Genomic DNA, 20,302 nt, shown 5'->3' with positions numbered 1-20,302 from the left:
TCTATGCATAAAGGTATCCAAACTACGTTCACCAACTTGAATCTCCTTTCTCAATATGTAGATTCAACCACAATTTGAGAAGGACAAAAGGAAAGATAAATAAAATGGCAAAAGCGAAAAATATGACATAAACTCGCCAACCGAAACACTAAGCCTGCTATGCAAATTTAAACCAAAAAAAAGTACATCAAGAATCATTGATCATATTTGAAAATCACAAAAGTGAATAGTAATGAACAAATGAACAATACATGAAAAACATAACAAAAGCATGTTAAAGCGGTAGAAGTAAAAACCAAAAAGCCATTAGTTCCCAACTGAGTATGGCCTGTCCTAAAGCTGGAAAATACATCATCATTCAAGAAGTTTCCAAATAAAGACAAACAACTTCAACCACCAAGAACATAAGAAACAAACAGCTGGGCTGGCATGCACACACTTGACACAATAAATAATATAATAATAGATGAAATAAAACAAATTAAATTGGGGGCATCCAGAAATTATATGCACTGGAATATTCACCTAGGTAAAATCAGCAGCAGAAACATTGTAAGAAACAAAATAATAAGGACCAAAAATATCCATGAATTAACCCTTCAATTAATGCCAATGAAAACAGACATTCCAAGTTATGAAAATGAATAATAGGAAAAATTAAATATCTTAAACCAACTCCAACCCCACCTAATGGAAAATGACATACAGAAAATTGTGCATTAATATGAAATCAGGGATTGCATAAAAACCACCAAATCAAATGGAACCAATTCCAACCACCTCATGAAAAACTTGTTTTGAATTTCTTAAATGGCCTTGAAAATGCAAAAACACGGTATTTGACCATTGTTGAAAAGCAGTTTCAGCCTCTCTTTCATTTTATTGTGTCATTAAAATTCATGAATCATGCTACACTGGCAGTAATTAAAACAAAGAAAAATCAGCCATCACAATCAAAATCAAAATCACAAAGTCATACCAATCTTTTAATAGGAAATAAAAAACAAATATCGTAATCACTGCATACACCTCCACAAATTAAAGTCAAATGAAATGAACAAATTGAAAAAATACAGTATAACCACAAAATCATTCCTCCACCAAACTGAANGAGAGACCCGTCAGCTTCTCCACATTCCATTTTCCTAGAAGAAATTCTAGAATATCTGCGTAGTCCTTGGCTGTGTAGACTCCAAGGCGTTGAGTGACAGCTGAGAAGTGATCGAAAATATTATCATCTTCCCCGTCATACATCAAATGTGCTGGCATTTTAATCTTTTTCCTCATCATCCCATCTAAAGCCAACATTGTGTCATCCGGGTCTACTTCAAAGAGCTTCTCCACGATCTTTGTGTACGCAGTTTCATGTCTTTTCTCATCAGCAGCAATAATACCGCATATTTGTGCTAGTTTCACATCTCCGTGCTCCTTGGCCAGCCTTGCCGTGTTACCATGTGAGATGAATGTTGCTCTCTCTTGGAAGGATGTGTAGATGAATCCATTGTAGGGATTTTTTTCAAATTTAGGATCCTATATTAATTAAAGTATATGTTCATTTTATGAGTTGATGATAAGTGGTACTATTAAATTAAATTTATATAATAAGAATTATCTTACCATCCCTGCTCCTATGAGATACTGAATAGTCTTCTCAATCTGCTTCATGTTGACTCGTCCAGAGAGGTAAAGATACTTATTGAGAAGGTCACCATGTCTATTTTCTTCCGCACTCCAAGCCCTTATCCAAGTTGCCCAAGAACCGAGGCTTGCACCAGTCTCATCCCGAACCCCATCAAGTGTGTTGAGTATTGTTTGGTATGTTGGAAGGGCTTCTTCTGTAATCATATCACCAACTAATATAACGAAATACTCATCAGGGAGATGACTAACTCTTTCCCTCAATTCCTTGACTTGATCGTAGAATCCTTCAGTTTCAGGTTCTGGCAGAAAATCTGTTGGTTGCCAACTTTTCTCAACAGGCTTTAGGTGTACCAACACATTCTGCTCAGCCCAACCCTCCAAGGATTTGAATAATTCAATCTTCTCTGGTGGAAAGGAATGAGTAACGTCACCATATACATCTCCTCGACGGCAATACAGCTTCCTTAAATTCCCGACCTCTCTGTAATAAACAGACAAGAATTAAAAATTCCTAAGTAATTAAATAATTTATGCGTGTTTTAATGTAGCTAGCGCTAATCTAGCGATATAAATAGCAAATATTCAAACGCCTTCAAATCATCACCAGACAATAATTTTTAAATAAATTTGATAATATATGCTTTATACATTTATAAGCATGCATACAGAACTTTAAGAAACCTGCATGCATGTATATGCTGCATCTTGGCAAAAATTACTAGGCCAATTTAATTGATAACTATGAGCTGTTTCGGATCTAAGAAAACAGGACAAAAATTACTAGGCCAATTTAATTGATAACTATGAGCTGTTTCGGATCTATGATAACAGGAAACAAAACCCAGTTAAAAATAATGACTGATTGACCTATAAATTGTATTTTTGAAGGGAAAAAAACTCACTTGGTAGTAATAGAAAGAGTAGAGGGCATGAAGTGTCGTGGAGATGTGATGCCATGGGATTGAAGAGAAGGGAGGTTTAAGGACAAGGAGGAGACTGTCTTCAGTTTCAGAGCCATCGATCTCAATTTTTTATTGTGTTTAGTAATGCATGGCACTGATACAAAAGGAGAAAGAAATGGAGAAGACGAAAAAGAAAAAGAAACAGAAAAGTGAAAGGAGAAGAAGACGAAAAAGAAAAGGAAAAGTGGAGAAGGAGAGGAAGAGAAGAAGACGAAAAAGAAAAAGGAAATTGGTGAAGGAGAGGAAGAGAAGAAGAAAAACTGAAAAAGTTCTGGAAAAGAAAGAGAAACGAGTGAAAGGAGACGAAGACGAAACGAAAAATAATTGAGTGGAGAAGCAGACCTAAGAAATTGTGCAGGAGAAGCACTGAACTACTGAAGCAGACTGCAGTCTGCATACCCAATTACCAAGAAAAAGTGGAGGAAAAAAGAGCAGGATATCTTGGGTCCGTTTCTTTCGTTATTCCGAATCCTATTTGGAAGGATGTACTCAAAATAAATGTTTGGGCCTTTAGATCGGGTTGAAATTTTTTATTTGTTTAATTGAGCATATTGTTTGGTATTTTTGTATAAAAATATTACTGAAAAATAAGATAACAAACAATATAAAAAAGAGGGTAAATTATCAAGAATAATATTATCTGGGAAGAGGATAGTATTAAAATATTATTTTAGTAATCTAAATTTCTGTCCAATTTTATCCTAAAACAGTGGACAATGTAGATAAAAATATCATTGGCTTTGTTAATAATTACAAAACACATAATTCATAAAATGACAAAAACACCCACATCACCACAGTGCTAGATTCCCGTCACCACCATCGAAATCTGGTCAGAATTTGTCCTTACGACTCAGACTGGTCGAATCTGGCCGATGGTGTGTCGATCTAGCCTTTTCCAGCCAGATCTATCATGGATCTAGCCGGAAAAGGCCAGATCTAGCCACAAAAGGCCAGATCTGGTCGTCGTTGACCGTCAACGATGGCCAAGAGTTGATTGTCATTGACCGTTAATGACGACCATTTCTTTGGCCGTCACTGACTGCCAGATTTGGCCTTTTCCGGCCAGATCCACCATGGATCTGGCTGAAAAGGCCAAATCGGTGAATAAATGACCATTTCCGAACGTTTTTAGGCCGTTGTGACAGATTTCGGCCACCACTAACGGTGGTTGCGGGAATTTGGCAACTATGGGTGGGTGGGGTTGTTTTTGTTAATTTTTACACTTTTTTTTTCTAGAGGTGTTTAATTAAGTTAATAAACTTAAGGGGTCTAAAAGTTATTAAAAAACTAGAATATTATTTCCCAAATAATTAAACAAACAAGTATTTTGGGAATAAGATAGAGAATAGGGTTTGAAATAATAAAACAAACAAACCCTTAATTATTTATATCTAGTAATCATCTAAAAGGCATTATAGTAAAAGGGTATTTTAGGACATCTGTTATTATTATCAACCAAACACATTAATTATTAATACATCCCAATTGAACCAAGTACAATAATAATTTAAACCCGGTAATCTATAATGTAATCTTTTTTTCCGGTAATCTTATTACTAAGATAAAAAAATATTATATGATTCAAACACCCCCTTTGCTTCATTATCCTCAAAATACTATTATATTTTCTTTAATTATATTTTAAATCTCTTAAGTTTATTAATTTAACTAAACACCCTTAAAAAAAAAATTAAAAATTAACAAAAACACCCCCATCCACCCACATTTATCAGATTTCGACCACCACTGCCGAAAGGTGATTAGAATCTGGTATAATGGCACACTACCGACTGGATCTGGCTGGTAGTGTACCGATCTATCATTTTTCGGTCAGATCCACTGCCAAAGATCTGGCCGTAGCTGGTCGTCAACGACGGTCATATCTTTGGTTGTCGCTGATGGCTAGATCTAGCCGTCAACAGCCATAAATGGCTGTAGATCTGGCATTTTCTAGCCAGATTCGTGGTGGATATGGCCGAAAAATGCCATATTAGCACACGAATGGCCAGATTCGACCAATCATGCACCATAACGCCAGATTCTGGCGGTGGTGGTCGGAATCTGGCAACTGTGGATGGGGTGTTTTTTTGTCATTTTACAAAATTTTATATATTGAGGTGTTTAGTAAATTAGCAAACCTAGAGGGGTGTTTTTGTTAATTTTTAAATCCTACCTCATTATTTTCACCCAACTCTAAAAATATCAAAAATCATATCCAAAATAATGAAACAAACTTATTTATTTTTTTCAAAACCAGTTTTTAAAACGGGTTCGGTTAACTGGTTTAATATTATCCTTAAACCGTTAACCGAACCAAAAATTCGGTTTGGTTATTTTTTAAAACCCAAACCGAACCGGTAGAGATGGCAATAGATCTGATATTTTCGAATACCCGGCCCATCCCATCCCGAAAAGGTCAGGCCTTACTTGATGTTCGCGGGCTTGGGCCTGATTTTAAGGCTCGACCTCGGGTACGAGCCGGGCCTGGGTATGTCTTCAGGCTTGGCCCGGCCTAATAATTTTAGTATTAATTATAGTAAATTACCCTTATACTATATATTTAATTACAAGATTAATTATTCTACATATATATACTTATTTTTCTCAAACCTTACATGGATTGATGGATGCACTTTATGGAAAGTTATTTATATATTTGATGAGTATTAAAAAATAAATTAATATTTAAAAATTGTTTCTAGAATTAAAAATAAAAATATAAAAAAAAATTTGAAATTTATTAATATTTAAAAATTCACATTATAAAAATGGGCAGGCTTAGGCTGGGCCTGAGATTACAAAAAACCCGTCAGACCAAACTTGGGTTTTACCTGTCATACCCGTGACGGGCTTGGGCCTTTGTCATGAGGTCAGGCTTGGGTCTAGGCTAAAGGGTATCCGATCCTGGCTCGACCCATTGCCATCACTACGAATCGGTTAATCTGAAAATTTGTTTTTTCGATTCAGTTTTGATTCGATTTTCCGGTTTGATTCGGCTTTCAATTTTTTTTTTTTGGCAGCCTAAGCACCTTTTATAACGAACTGGCTTTTGAAACCGTGTACATACGAAAAAGGAAATATTGTCTCTGTTTTACACTTCTCGATCTATTGAAAGAAAGTCGATCACATATAAACACATTTTAATACTTTAAATTAAGTTTCAAATTTAATCATATGAAAATGGGTATTTTTATCATAATTGTGGTCTCAAGCTTTTGAAAATTGGGGCAACCAGACACAGAGCTGCGTGCGTGCATGATTATAAGATTGACTTGCGGTAAATATATGAAACCGCACGCTAACTACTGTTATTACTATTACTATTACTATAATTAAATACTGTTAATTTAATGATTTAAAATATATTAATAATTTATTATTTATTACTAGGCTCTTAACGTAACTATTATAGTCTACAAATTTGGACTTTCAAGTTCATCATGAAACTAAGACTACATCTTAATTCACATCACATGTCTTGTCTTATACTACTTTACCCAAATACTAATTGAATGCCACATGCTTATACGTGTCATCCATGCCTTCTAACACTGCTTACCATTTTAAAGAACAAGAAGAAAATTTTAGAGGAAAAATATTTGTAATCCATTGACTAACCTATCTTTTTAATCAAAATCACCCTCCTTCTGTAAATAGATTCAAAATTATTTTATGGGTTTATTTGCAAGGGAAACTATTATTAGATGTCTTTATGATCAATTATGGTTTTAGATATAAATGCTTAGAGATCTAGTATGATTTAAGCTTAACGTTTTAGATGAATTACATGGTATAATAAATAGATGCATGCATGAATCTTTAATTTAAGTTTCCAAAACCTAATTGTCCCTTGAATTTCATGGAACAGCCAAAATCTTTTTTTTTTTTTTTTTTAATTTATTTAAATTTCATATGAAACCTTGCTTTTTTATAATACTCTTTCCGTTTCAATATAACTGTCGTTTTAAGTTTTTACACAGTTTTTAATAAATAAAAAAACTGTGCAGAGATTTGACTTTTTCCTCATATTGCAGGTGGGAAAATTTTGTTTTCTCCGCTGCAATACATGTGTGAAATATTAAAATAAAGAGAGAGAAATTGTGAAAGATAGGAGATGAGGGAAAGAGATAGATAAAGAGAGAGAGAGAGGAGTGTGAGGTAGGGTAGAGAAAAAGGTAGAGAGAAGAGATGCGGGGCAGAGTGAAGAATAAAGACATGAGTCACAAAACCTTGAAAAAAGACAACGTCATTTATTTTAAAAAAATTAATACCCTCACAACGGCTTTTATAAAGAAACAGAGAAGTAATATGATGCATGACTATCTATTCTTTATCGATCATTTCTTTCAATAAAACTCTTCTAGTAACTTACTATAACACATACTCGATCTTTTGTAATTCTTTTTATAGAAATTCTAGTCAAGAAACGCTACTTTTTATAAGACTATTCCTTTAGAAGTTGTATCATATGGATCCTACAGAGAAAATATCTTGACCTGAATGTAATTAAAGGATGCCTGTCGGTGGCAAATTCAATTGAGTAAATATCATAGAAGATGGTAAGCATACTTGTAAGTTTATTAAAGTTATCACCCATAACACATGCATATTCTGCCCTTAATTAAACCCTTATTTTTCTTCCGAAAATCCAGCTGAAGGGAACATTAACACTAGTGTTAGCTTGTTTTGTCCTAGCCTGAGCTTTATTTTCCAATCTTCTAATCCTCCTAGGCAATTCACACACAAAATCTTGAGCTCTATGCCCCTCACCGGAGAGACCCGTCAGCTTCTCCACATTCCATTTTCCTAGAAGAAATTCTAGAATATCTGCGTAGTCCTTGGCTGTGTAGACTCCAAGGCGTTGAGTGACAGCTGAGAAGTGATCGAAAATATTATCATCTTCCCCGTCATACATCAAATGTGCTGGCATTTTAATCTTTTTCCTCATCATCCCATCTAAAGCCAACATTGTGTCATCCGGGTCTACTTCAAAGAGCTTCTCCACGATCTTTGTGTACGCAGTTTCATGTCTTTTCTCATCAGCAGCAATAATACCGCATATTTGTGCTAGTTTCACATCTCCGTGCTCCTTGGCCAGCCTTGCCGTGTTACCATGTGAGATGAATGTTGCTCTCTCTTGGAAGGATGTGTAGATGAATCCATTGTAGGGATTTTTTTCAAATTTAGGATCCTATATTAATTAAAGTATATGTTCATTTTATGAGTTGATGATAAGTGGTACTATTAAATTAAATTTATATAATAAGAATTATCTTACCATCCCTGCTCCTATGAGATACTGAATAGTCTTCTCAATCTGCTTCATGTTGACTCGTCCAGAGAGGTAAAGATACTTATTGAGAAGGTCACCATGTCTATTTTCTTCCGCACTCCAAGCCCTTATCCAAGTTGCCCAAGAACCGAGGCTTGCACCAGTCTCATCCCGAACCCCATCAAGTGTGTTGAGTATTGTTTGGTATGTTGGAAGGGCTTCTTCTGTAATCATATCACCAACTAATATAACGAAATACTCATCAGGGAGATGACTAACTCTTTCCCTCAATTCCTTGACTTGATCGTAGAATCCTTCAGTTTCAGGTTCTGGTAGAAAATCTGTTGGTTGCCAACTGTTCTCAACAGGCTTTAGGTGTACCAACACATTCTGCTCAGCCCAACCCTCCAAGGATTTGAATAATTCAATCTTCTCTGGTGGAATGGAATGAGTAACTTCACCATATACGTCTCCTCGACGGCAATACAGCTTCCTTAAATTCCCGACCTCTCTGTAATAAACAGACAAGAATTAAAAATTCCTAAGTAATTAAATAATTTATGCGTGTTTTCATGTAGCTAGCGCTAATCTAGCGATATAAATAGCAAATTTTCAAACGCCTTCAAATCATCACCAAACAATAATTTTTAAATAAATTTGATAATATATACTTTATACATTTATAAGCATGCATACAGAACTTTAAGAAACCTGCATGCATGTATATGCTGCATCTTGGCAAAAATTACTAGGCCAATTTAATTGATAACAACAAGCTGTTTCGGATCTATGAAAACAGGAAACAAAACCCAGTTAAAAATAATGACTGATTGACCTATAAATTGTACTTTTGAAGGGAAGAAAACTCACTTGGCTGTAATAGAAAGAGTAGAGGGCATGAAGTGTCGTGGAGATGTGATGCCATGGGATTGAAGAGAAGGGAGGTTTAAGGACAAGGAGGAGACTGTCTTCAGTTTCAGAGCCATCGATCTCAATTTTTTATTGTGTTTAGTAATGCATGGCAGTGATACGAAAGGAGAAGCACCTTTTATAACGAATTGGCTTTTGAAATCGTGTACGTCCGAAAAAGGAAATATTGTCCCTGTTTTACACTTCTCGATCTATTGAAAGAAATTCGAACACATATAAACACATTTTAATACTTTAAATTGAGTTTCAAATTTAATCATATGAAAATGGGTATTTTTATCATAATTGTGCTCAAGCTTCTGAAAATTGCGGCAACCAAGACACAACTGTGGGCGTGCATTATTATATGAGGATGAATAGAAATTGAGAAAAAGGCCTTACGAAATAAAAATGTGAGGTTGGCGTAATTTCCTTGAAAACGATCAAAAACGTGCATAACAGAATGGAAGGTGGATTTCAAACATGCTATTGCCGCCTTCATATACAGGAGTTCATTACGTAATATCATCTTGCAACCCACACAAAATTGAAGTTGAAATGTGTTTAGTAATAATGTTTGCGTCCAGAGTTGTATCACCAGAAATTACTCCATCACCATATACGCATTTTTAATATTTTATTTCCTTTTGTTATAACAATCTAAAATATGAAATCTAACTATAATGGAAATCACATGTTTCACTTGCTTAAAGAGCATATATTATATGTTATATGTTGAAAGTCAAACCGATTGATTGTGTTTATTTGATTCTTTTATTTTGTTGTTATATATTAGCTAAAGTATCTTGTTTTTTAGGAATTTTTATTTCTTAATTTTTATTTTCCTTTTACAAGAAGATTGAATTCCTAATTGTCAAATTTTTTTGATTTATTTTTATTATTTTCCTTTAAGAGATATTCCTTTCCGGAATTATCTCACTATTGTAACCTATTTATTTATGTCTTCTTTATTCAATAAAAAAGAAGATCACAGAAGAAATTGAGTTGATGTTCTTTCATACTTTCATTCTTTATTTTCTTCATGGTATCAGAGTGGGTTTAATCCTCTCTTTGTCTCTATCATCAAGTTTTTCTTATTTGTTATCTCTGCATCAATAGATGGAGAAAGAAGGTCAAGGAAATCACGTCTCCGCCGAGGAGCCATCACGTTCTAAAGCAAGTTTGTTTAACAAAGAGCAAATGGAGACGCTTCAAAAATTATTGTCTCCTTTTCTGTCAACTCAGTCACAAACCGGCTCATCTTCCAACTATGTTATTGGTTACGGAACCTTGAATCACAAAGATAATTTTTTGAGTGCCTTTGCTGTGGGTAAGAAACGTAAAAAACCTTGGATTGTGGACTCAAGAGCATATGATCACATGACGGGAGATGCAACAATGTTTGATACATATAACCCATGTCCAAATAATTTAAAGGTCCGAATAGCAGATAATTCGCTATCAAAGGTTATCGGTACAGGCTTAGTTGTGCTATCAAAGAACCTTACTCTCAACTCTGTTCTTTTTGTTCCTAACTTGGAATGTAATCTATTGTCAATTAGTAAACTCACTAAGGAAAAGAGGTGTGTTATTAATTTTTCCTCCACTCATTGTGAATTTCAGGATTTGGATTGGGGGAAGACGATTAGTAATGCTGAGGAATGCTCTGGACTCTACATCCTTAAGGAGCGCCATTATCCAGAAGAACAATCTCAAAAGGCAATTAGTGTTAATTCTTTTTCTGTTTCTTGTCAAAATAACGATAGTGAAATCATGTTGTGGCACTATCGCTTAGGTCATCCAAATTTTATGTATCTCAAGCATTTATTTCCATCCTTACTTAACAAAAATTCAAAATCCTTTGAGTGTGAAATCTGTCAATTATCAAAACATGTTCGATCTCATTTTCACATTCAACCCTACAAAGCGTCTAGTTCATTCTCAATAATTCATAATGATATTTGGGGTCCATCAAAAATAAAAAATGTAACATGTGCCAGGTGGTTTGTCTCATTCATAGATGATCCCACTAGATAAACCTGGGTATTCCTCATGAAAGAAAAATCAGGTTCAAATATTCAAAAGTTTCAAAAATATGATTCAGACCCAATTCCAATAAAAAATACAAATCCTAAAGTCTGATAATACTAGAGATTATTTCAACTCCAGCCTAAAAGAATTTCTAGCAAAAAAAGGAATAATTCACTAAAGTTCATGTATAGAGAAGCCACAACAAAATAAGATCGCTAAAAGAAAAAATAGACATTTACTTAGCTGGCTAGATCGCTCATGTTCGCAACAACTGTACCAAAATATCTCTAGGGGGAAGCAGTTCTTACGGCAGCTTACTTTATCAATAGAATGTCGTCTAAAGTTCTAAAATTCAACACACTTTGTCACACCTCCTAAAATCTTTTCCAACAACTCATCTTATTTCCACCATCTCACCCAAAATTTTTGGGTGCTCTGTCTTTGTCCATGTCCATCAACAACATAGAAGTAAACTTGATCCTAAGTCACTCAAGTACATCTTTCTTGGGTATTCCTCAAATCAAAAAGGGTATAAGTGTTATTCTTCAGTCACACAAAAATTCTATCATTCGATAGCATCACCTTTTTTGAAAACCAGCCTTACTACCCCAAAACTGATATTCAGGAGGAGAATTCAACTCAGGAATATCAATTTTGGGACTTTGAGTCATCATTGAGTCACCCATCACCACAGAAAATCACATTTCTCAAGAGCCTCCGAATTCACTCCTACCTGTTGAAAACATTGTGTTCATTGTTTACTTGGGGGATAAGGAGCACATCCAAAAGGAAACGGAGGAAGGAACACTTCCTCAACAAATCCATGAAGTTGAACCAAGTCCGAATTCGAGCAAAATTCCAGGTAACAATATTTTTGACTTAGATAGTGTTGTTGATTTCGAGTTAGAAAATGATATTCTAAATATGCCTATAGCTTGAGAAAAGGAGTTAGATCATGCACTCAGCATCTCATTGGGAATTTTATTTCATATGATAAACTATCACCATTTTTCCGTGCCTTTACTACTAGCATCACAGAGATACAGGTTTCTCAAAACATTCAGGAAGCTTTTAAGTGTCCTAAGTGGAAAACTGCAATTGATGAGGTAGTTCAGGCTCTTGAAAAGAATGGTACTTGGAAAATTATTGAACTCCCGAGGGGAAGAAACCAGTTTGGTGTAAATGGATTTTCAAAGTAAAGTACAAGGCAGGTGGGAATGTGGACAAGTACAAAGCGAGGTTGATCTCCAAATGATTTACTCAATCATATGGCATTGACTATTAGGAAACATTTGCTCCCGTTGCCAAGCTCAATACCATTCATGTACTACTTCACTAACTCGATGTAAATAATGTCTTTCTCAATGGTGACTTAGAAGAAGAAGTGTATATGGAAATTCTTGCAGGCCTAGAATCAAGATTCAATGTCAACAAGGTATGTCGTCTCAGAAAATCCTTGTATGGCTTAAACAGTCTCCTCGTGCCTAGTTTGAAAGATTCACTAATACAGTGAAATGGTAAGAGTACTCTCAATGTCAGTCGGACCACACATTATTTGTGAAGCACTCATCTGATAGGAAATTGGTTGTTATCATTATATATGTGGACGATATCATTCTGATAGGTGATCATGAGGAGGAATTATGTAAGATTAAACAATTCCTTACAAAGGAGTTTGAAATCAAGGATCTCGGGAACCTCATATTTTTATCTCAAAATAGAGATTGCATGGTCAAAGAAAGGTATAGCAGTCTCACAACGTAAATATGTTCTGGATTTACTAAATGAAACAGGAATGTTAAGATGCAAGTCTACAGAAACTCCTATTGATTCAACTGTCAAACTTGTTAACAATGATGATTGTGCACCAATTGATAAAAGAATGTATCAACGCCTTGTAGGGAAGCTCGTATATCTATCCCATACAAGGTTAGACATAGGTTTCTCAATGGACAAGTTCAATGATAGATCTCAAATCAACATCAGGATATTGTTCCTATGTGTAGGGAAACTTGGTGACTTGGAGGAGCAAGAAGCAATCTGTTGTACCCCGTAGTAGTGCAAAAGCAGAATTCCGAGCCATGGCACAAGGAATTTGTGAAGGAATTTGGTTATAAAGATTATTGTCAGAATTAAAGGTTCCCTTGAAGCATCCTATGGAATTATATTGTGACAATCAAGTCGTCATCAATTTGTGAAGGAATTATATTGCCATCACATGCAACTGTACCTTTAACAATAATTCAACCTACCTTATCAGTCAATTGTATTTTCTCCTTCTCTTTACGGAACCTATGAAATTTTGGTATGGAGTTGTTGTTTCAATTTTGTTAAAATGGACAGATTATACCAATTTTGGGAAGAATCTTCTTTTGAAATTTATATTATTGTAAATTTCTCCTTTGAAATTGTGGTCAACCTTCCCTTATTTTACCCTGAAAGAAAGCCTGTATTTTTTATCTAAGCCAAAATAGTGCAATTCTTATCAGGTCAAATTTTAGGAGAGAATGAAATTTGCCACTACGCCCACTATACATAAAAACTTCATGTAATCCCTGTTAGCAGGAGACGGGTATTTTCATATTTATATATATTTTCGTATTTTTATTTTTTAAATTTGAAAAATAAAAATAATTGTCTTTTCTTTCATGTAAAAAAATTTTTGTCATTTTTTTTTTAAATTTTAAAACCTTTTTTTTATTTAAGTTATTTTATTGTGTTTGGTTTTTCTTATTTTCTTATTATTTTTAATAGTTAAATTTTAAAATCAAACAATTATTTTTTTAAACGTTTAACTTAATTTTTTTTTTTTTTTGTTTTTAAATTTAAAATTGAAAGACTAACACCAAATAAGTATAGTAATAACACCCTTTGTATTAATGGCTGGACATCGACAAAATGTGAAAAACCCTGACCTTAAATCTAAAATGGTTGGGTGGTTAGAGATGAAGAAGAAGATGGGAGGATAGTATAGTAATAACAGCCTTTGTATTAATGTCACAACTTCACGATCACTAACAATGTTATAAATCTATAATAAAAGAAAGGTGGAACATATCGTTTGCTCATATTATAATTGTGTTTTTTCTTTGTTGAAAGTGGTAGTTCATCATATGAATGCTGACAATCACATCATCTCTTATTCCTCTTTTTCTGTTCTGGTTTATTAATGTTGGTACTTAATACCCTAAACAGTAACAATTCTATTGGTTTAATTAAACTTGGCACAAGCATTAGACATATCAACTATCTTGACTCAAACTAAACCACTCTTATTAGCTAAATTCAGCAGGCAAACCCCATCTCATTAAATTCCTTTTATCCACAATCAAAACTTTTTACTATCAAGTTTACACTGGGGAGTTTTAGATACATGCCATAAGATTGTACCATAAAGGAAAGATTAAACAAAACCACTAAACATGACTACGAGAAGGGGGAAGCTATAGATGATTATATGTGCAACTCTGCTGTTCCGCCGTGGCAGAACCTGGTTTCAGAGATGACAGGGGCGATATTTCATTTGGGTTCATACTTGTACCATCGGGAGGCAAACACCTTTTTGAGAAAAATTTGGCAATACTCTTTCCTCTTCCACTATTTTTTTCTGCGAATCAGAGAACAGATGACTTATTTTTTTTTTTTTAAAAAAAAAAAAATCTATATCCAGATGATGAACAACCTAATTAAGACACGGATGAGGTTCACATACCAGGAGATATTGACAAGCCAAGCTTCACCAATATATCCTTCTTGACCTGCACCACAAGATTACTAAGACTTTAAAAATAATAAACTTAACTAGAATCAAATTTGCTAAAAAATAAAGTAATACTACACATACAACATTTTTATATAATATTTCTCATACAACATTATGTGACAAAATATGATTGGTTGATTTTAAATTAAAATTAAACTTTCACCCAATCATCTTTTGCTACATAATGTTGTACGAGAATGTTGTATGTCTAATATTATTATAAAAAATAAACTTAACTAGAATCAAAATTGCTAACAAGGAAGAATTCACAAGCCTTCCACAACAGTGCCCCCAAGGTATAATTGATGCCTCACAAGTCCAAGTCAAACGTATATACAAATCACAAGAAAGCTTTGCTAGAATGTAAATGATAAATCCTAAAGTATGCTCAATCAAAGTTGCAAAATACACAACCCAGCATAAATATTCTTGGAGGCCCAAATCAATCAGAAGTCATTAATAGATTCAAATACGGATAATAATGTTAATGATTTCAAATAGCATTAATTAACTAATACATATGCATGGGTGTATTTTTTCCATATAAGAGCACCATAGGAATTAAACTCCTACAACAATAATGAAAATATGGAATTAGTAACTAACCTGCCAACGATTATCTGTAAAATCTGATATCTCACGTACTTTATTTCTTAATTGAGTCTTTGAAACAGAAGGGAACTTCTGTTGTAGAGACTCCACAACCTTATTGATACCTGTTGAGCATGAGTTAATAACAGAGACCTGAAAATCAAAGGGTTACATTAGCTTCAACTCATCACTGTGGTATTAATATCAGAACAAGGAACAGATGCATTAGAATATCTTTGTTCCTTCAAACAAAACATAGTATCAACGACTTCCATAGTTTTAGATAGAAAGTTATACACGGTCTCAGAGATGTTTCTTATATTAGCTCCAGAGAAAAATAAATAAATAAAAAATAATAATAATAATTTTGCAACTTACAACTGCAGGCAAATCTGATTCTGGTATAGTTGTCACAGTTGAAACTGTTATTGTACTGCCTTTGACATTTGACAAGCAAGCCTCTTGATCCTCATCACTTATGCTATCAACAGTTATTTCTACAAGGATACCATCAGGGAATGCACGCATGCTCAGAGCTTGCAAGCATGTCTGTTCCATTTTAGAAGTACCACTGAGATTTTCAGCCATTAAAAGCGGGGCCTTTTCATGCATCAGATTCAATATAATCAAGGGTTGGTTTTTCCGAAGAGCATGCTCTGTTAAATTGTGAAGATACTTCTGTTGCCGAACTAATGCACAGGATTCTTCGTTTTCTAACTCCTGCTTACAGCTAGGAGAACTTTTAGTCTCCTCAACAGAGTAATCAACTTCCATCCTGTCGACTTGTACACCCTACAGGGTAAAGACAAAGAAGATAAATAAAATGTACTTCGTAGATGTTTTAGAGTATGGATGGGTAAATTTTGGTAGCTAAATTCCTAATAGTGAGGCCCCATGTGAGCATCCAAAACATACTTTCATTGCATGATCACTAGGTCCATAGTGACAAACCCAGAAAATTCTTCTATGCTCTGTGTCCAAAATTCTAACTGGACAACAGTTTGCTATTTATTTTGAGTTTAGCATGTGCTTATGATGGGTAACCAATCTAAAGATTTTCCCAAAGTGAATTCATTTACAAACTTAAATATGATGTAAACAAAATGCTAAAACACTTGCTTACTCTCTTTAATAATTGCTACTTATTTTCAAGCAATGTATCCAGTTTTTATGTGAATCATGTCATGTGATATATTTTCATTTTGTTTGGCAAACCCAAAATTAGTGTATATTGGCTTGAAAATAAGTAGTTAGTGTTATAAAAAGTAAATAAACAAGTACTGCTACCATTCCTATATTATGTAAAGGTCCACAAAACCAAAAGATTTGGTTGTGGTTAGAACCTTAAGTTTCAACAGGGAGGTTAAGGGTTCAACATCCCTGGTGGCCACATATGTCCAAAAGTTATCTAAATACCAAAACCATAGAGTCTGCCGTTAATCTGCAGCTTATAACTCGTTGAAGTCATAACAAAGATGAGAGGATTATCCAAACATATATTGCTGAGTCCACAAAACAAAATAATAAGGGATAACATATGAGTCCAAAGTGAATGGGATCAATAATAAAGTTACTCAACTATGTTCCTGGATATCATTAGATCAGAATTTAAAGTATCACATTCAATAATACAAATAATAAAATAATTACAATAATGCATCTTCAACACAATGAGATTTCATTGCTTACCTCATCTTCTGAGAGATAACCATCAGGAACGAAAAAACCATCTTCAGTTTCCTCTTCGTCTTCAACTTTTGAACCTTCTTCATCATCATCTTTATCACAATCAGAGAGGCTTTCCCCTGGATCCTCCTGCACCACGAAAATGCCATTTGGATATCACTACCTAATTAGAGGTTTTTATTTGAAGTTTAGATAGAGAAACTGTCATTACCTCTTCCCATTCTTCATCACTATCAACATCATAATCCAAATCCGGGTCCTTCCTTAAAGGGTGGCACGGTCCCACTACATGGCTGAAAACATGGAATAATATATCAGTTACAGAATCCTACTCATTGCCATCCAGGCATATAGGACACGTTCCTTCCTAGGTAAGGCATGAGAAGGGAGAAAAAATAAAGTAGATGGCCAAAAAAAATCTAATCTTCATTGGAAAATTTGACAAATATTTCTTTGTTTTACTTAATAAGGCACATGAAGACTTGGAGGGAAAAAAAAAACCTAGAGAGAAGGGTGGAGATGCATTTACTTCATGAAGAATGTTGGTTCACTAAGCATGGCAATTCAGCTGTCTTTTATAGCCAGCAAAAAAATTGGTTATGAATGAGGCTATTGGTCATCATGAAGACATAGCAGACTTTCAATTACTCATCAAAGTGGACAAATCATAGAATAGGATAATAAACAGGAAAGATCATTTAATCATCGCAATCACAGAATAAGAAAAGAAAAAGAAACCTTCACAAGACATCTCTAAGACAGACTGCACTAGTCATGTGAGACAAATAAAAAGATCAAGAAATAGAGCTTACCTTTTCTTGGGCCAAATACCATAGAATGCAGGTCTATGACTCTTATCAAACTGCAATAATTGCTTTCTCTTGTTGCATTTCTTAGCATCAGGAGAACTATCCGCAATATTAATGAATGATCTATCCTCGATAGTTTGTTCACCCCATCGATCTACAGGCTTCTCCATGCACAAATCATCATCTTGACCTAAACCTCTGTTATTAGTTAGCTTAAGTTCCTTAAACAATGCCGTCTTAGGCTTCCTACGTATTCCCCAATGCTGATTTTCATTTGAGCGAATAGAATGACCAAACTGACGCCAAGAGGATAAGTGAGATCTGAGAAATAGAGTATATCTCAGGATCAAAGATTAAAATAGAAATTTAACAAATACAAACAGGAGACAAAAACAAACATGGCAACCTACTTGCGAAGATCATCAACATTAATCTCAGCATTTGATAAGAGAGCATAGTCCATTGATACAGTAACTGCTTCAGCCACCTTTTCACTCTTCTTACTCAATGAATCATATGTACTTTCTCTACATGAAGACTGGTCATTCTGGCATGACGAAGTAGTTTTACTTCTTTTAAGAAAGCTTTCCATCATTGAGGCCTGCTTTCGGATAGCAAGTTGCTTTTTTAATTCAGCTTCTTCCCTCTCTCGACGCCGTTGATCTTTCTCAGCTTCTTCTTGTTGCTTTCGTTGTTGTTTCCTAATTTCACACTCTTCTTTCTCACGACGCCTTTCATCTTTTTCTGCCTCCTCTTGCAAACGTTTTTGCTCCTTTTCCTGAATTATATTATGCCAAAGCAGAAAACCTTATCAGTGTGAAGTTCGAAACAGCATTAAAAAAAAAATCATTATTGCAACACATTAAATTTCATGTTTAAATTATCCAACACAACATATGATGTAAATCATAACCTAAAATAAAACATAATTTCTTGTAACCATATAGATCTTTAAGAGCACAATGGAATCAATCAAAGCAACATATTATCACAGTATCAATCTACATACATATTATCACAGCATCGATCACAGATCAAAAACAAGCGGCCATGACTAAAAGCACATAATAGAATTGAAATTTTTGCACCTACATTTTGCATCTTCTCCTTGTGTAGTTCGCGATCCATTTTCTTTTTCTCTTTCTCAACTTCTCGTTTATTTCTTTCTAATTGTTTGGCAATCAACTTCTCTTCTCGCTTGGCATCTTTCACAACCCTGTAACAATGAATAAAAACTTTAATGAAAGAAAAAAAAAATTAAACACAAAACATGATAAGGCCATTGCAGATACATACATATCCGCATCGCTCTTCTTTAACATATTATCCACTAAAATACGTATATCTTCCTCCCTTAACACTTTACCAAGCTTTTCAGATGCTTTCATCAGATCGTGAATGACATTAGGATCACTCTCTGACTTTTGCAGTGCAGTTACCATGGCTGAAATGAACCAAAAACGTCATCAATTGACTATCACAATAATCATTAAAGACGATCATTTTATAACATTTCTATGTATTAGAATATAGACTGCTCAGAATCATTAAAAGAAAATGCCTCCATGTTTGCATCTTATCCAGAAAAATTTACCAGAAACAGCAGTAATCCTCTCATGAATCTTCTTCCTACACATCCGCCGAATTTTCAATGCCCCACGCACAGAATTCGGAAGCAATTTCACATCTCTGGTCTGTAAAATAAGTACAGAATTTCAATTAGCTGAACCCTAATTACTACACCATTGACTAGATAACAATCCAATGCTAAATTAGTAATTCTAAGTGAGTATATCACAAATTATATTGGGTAACAATAGATGAAATCAACAATGAGTAAAATAAAAAATTCACAAAGTAATTACCTCCCAACACCAGAGACAAGCCTGAGTATGATCCTCCAATACATCAGCATCAACATTTGGAACTCCATACATTACTCTCTGTCCAACACATACCACCGCACTCTTCACAGCGGCCGAAGTCAAACCCACATTTTCATTCTCCTTGAGCTTCATGTGAATCTCTTCCACCAATTTCGACAACGGTAATGAACTCTCCTCCATCAACGCCGCCACCGATGCGTTTAACGAACCACCGCTTGCGGTGATATCAAAACTTAATCTTTGACTTGTAATCATTTCGTGGTATTACCGGAAAAGACCCTGCAGTTCTTCGTCTAAGCTCTTGATTTGACTCTCTTTCTCTTCTGTGGTAAGTACCAAACACGCTCTCTTACGTTTCACAGCCTTCTTAGGCCGATCTTCTACGGTGCCCGTATCCCCCATTTCCGAAACAAAACGACTACGTTTCTAAGATCTAGGGTTTGAGGTTTGAGGCTTGAGGAAGAAGATGATTTTGTCAGAAGAATGAAGAAAGCTTTTTATTTTCTATCTGATTGAAAACATTTCATTTCTCTCTTTTTTTTTTTCTTTTTTTTTAAATTTTTGGGTTTTTTTTTTTTTTTTTTTTTTAAGGTGTCTATATTGAATTCTCACTAATAATAGTTTTGATAGTGATGGGAAGTGGGATCAAGTTCTTTGTGTGCTCCTTTTTTTTTTGAAAGGTGGGAAACTGTAGCGATGAGACGTTTGATAAATAATATTAAATAGTTTGGTATTATTATTTTGTTTTT

General features: G+C 34.5%; 3 protein-coding genes across 3 annotated transcripts; all 3 read right to left on the bottom strand.

Moving 5' to 3' along the window:
• Positions 1–1,089: 1,089 nt before the first annotated feature.
• Positions 1,090–2,659, bottom strand: LOC116140283 (stearoyl-[acyl-carrier-protein] 9-desaturase, chloroplastic-like). The gene is made up of 3 exons (XM_031425933.1): positions 2,544–2,659; positions 1,618–2,122; positions 1,090–1,530 (listed from the first exon to the last, which is right to left on the bottom strand). The coding sequence occupies exons 1-3, from the start codon at positions 2,657–2,659 to the stop codon at positions 1,090–1,092; spliced, it is 1,062 nt and encodes a 353-aa protein (XP_031281793.1).
• A 4,545-nt stretch (positions 2,660–7,204) lies between these two features.
• LOC116140291 (stearoyl-[acyl-carrier-protein] 9-desaturase, chloroplastic-like) lies at positions 7,205–8,880 on the bottom strand. The gene is made up of 3 exons (XM_031425938.1): positions 8,749–8,880; positions 7,885–8,389; positions 7,205–7,797 (listed from the first exon to the last, which is right to left on the bottom strand). The coding sequence occupies exons 1-3, from the start codon at positions 8,862–8,864 to the stop codon at positions 7,228–7,230; spliced, it is 1,191 nt and encodes a 396-aa protein (XP_031281798.1). The 5' UTR covers positions 8,865–8,880; the 3' UTR covers positions 7,205–7,227.
• Positions 8,881–14,261: 5,381 nt separating this feature from the next.
• On the bottom strand, positions 14,262–20,069 carry LOC116140282 (chromatin assembly factor 1 subunit FAS1-like). The gene is given in 12 exon segments (XM_031425931.1): positions 14,262–14,425; positions 14,531–14,576; positions 15,188–15,325; positions 15,551–15,964; positions 16,862–16,987; positions 17,070–17,151; positions 17,671–17,988; positions 18,078–18,445; positions 18,760–18,883; positions 18,964–19,111; positions 19,262–19,361; positions 19,533–20,069. Coding segments are annotated over 12 exon segments (2,451 nt in total). The 5' UTR covers positions 19,956–20,069.
• Between the last annotated feature and the right edge of the window lie 233 nt (positions 20,070–20,302).

The sequence above is a fragment of the Pistacia vera genome, unplaced genomic scaffold (genome assembly GCF_008641045.1).
Source record: "Pistacia vera cultivar Batoury unplaced genomic scaffold, PisVer_v2 Contig368, whole genome shotgun sequence".
Classification (NCBI taxonomy): Eukaryota; Viridiplantae; Streptophyta; class Magnoliopsida; order Sapindales; family Anacardiaceae; genus Pistacia; species Pistacia vera.
This window is presented reverse-complemented; position numbering and strand designations above follow the sequence as displayed.

Bases quoted from the DNA above. Each gene is read 5' to 3' on its own strand.
- LOC116140291 (XM_031425938.1), bottom strand. From the start codon at position 8,864: ATGGCTCTGAAACTGAAGACAGTCTCCTCCTTGTCCTTAAACCTCCCT. The intron at 8,390-8,748 runs GTGAGTTTTCTT...TGTTTATTACAG, and splicing joins ACTCTTTCTATTACAGCCAA to AGAGGTCGGGAATTTAAGGA. The intron at 7,798-7,884 runs GTAAGATAATTC...TAATTAATATAG, and splicing joins ATCTCATAGGAGCAGGGATG to GATCCTAAATTTGAAAAAAA.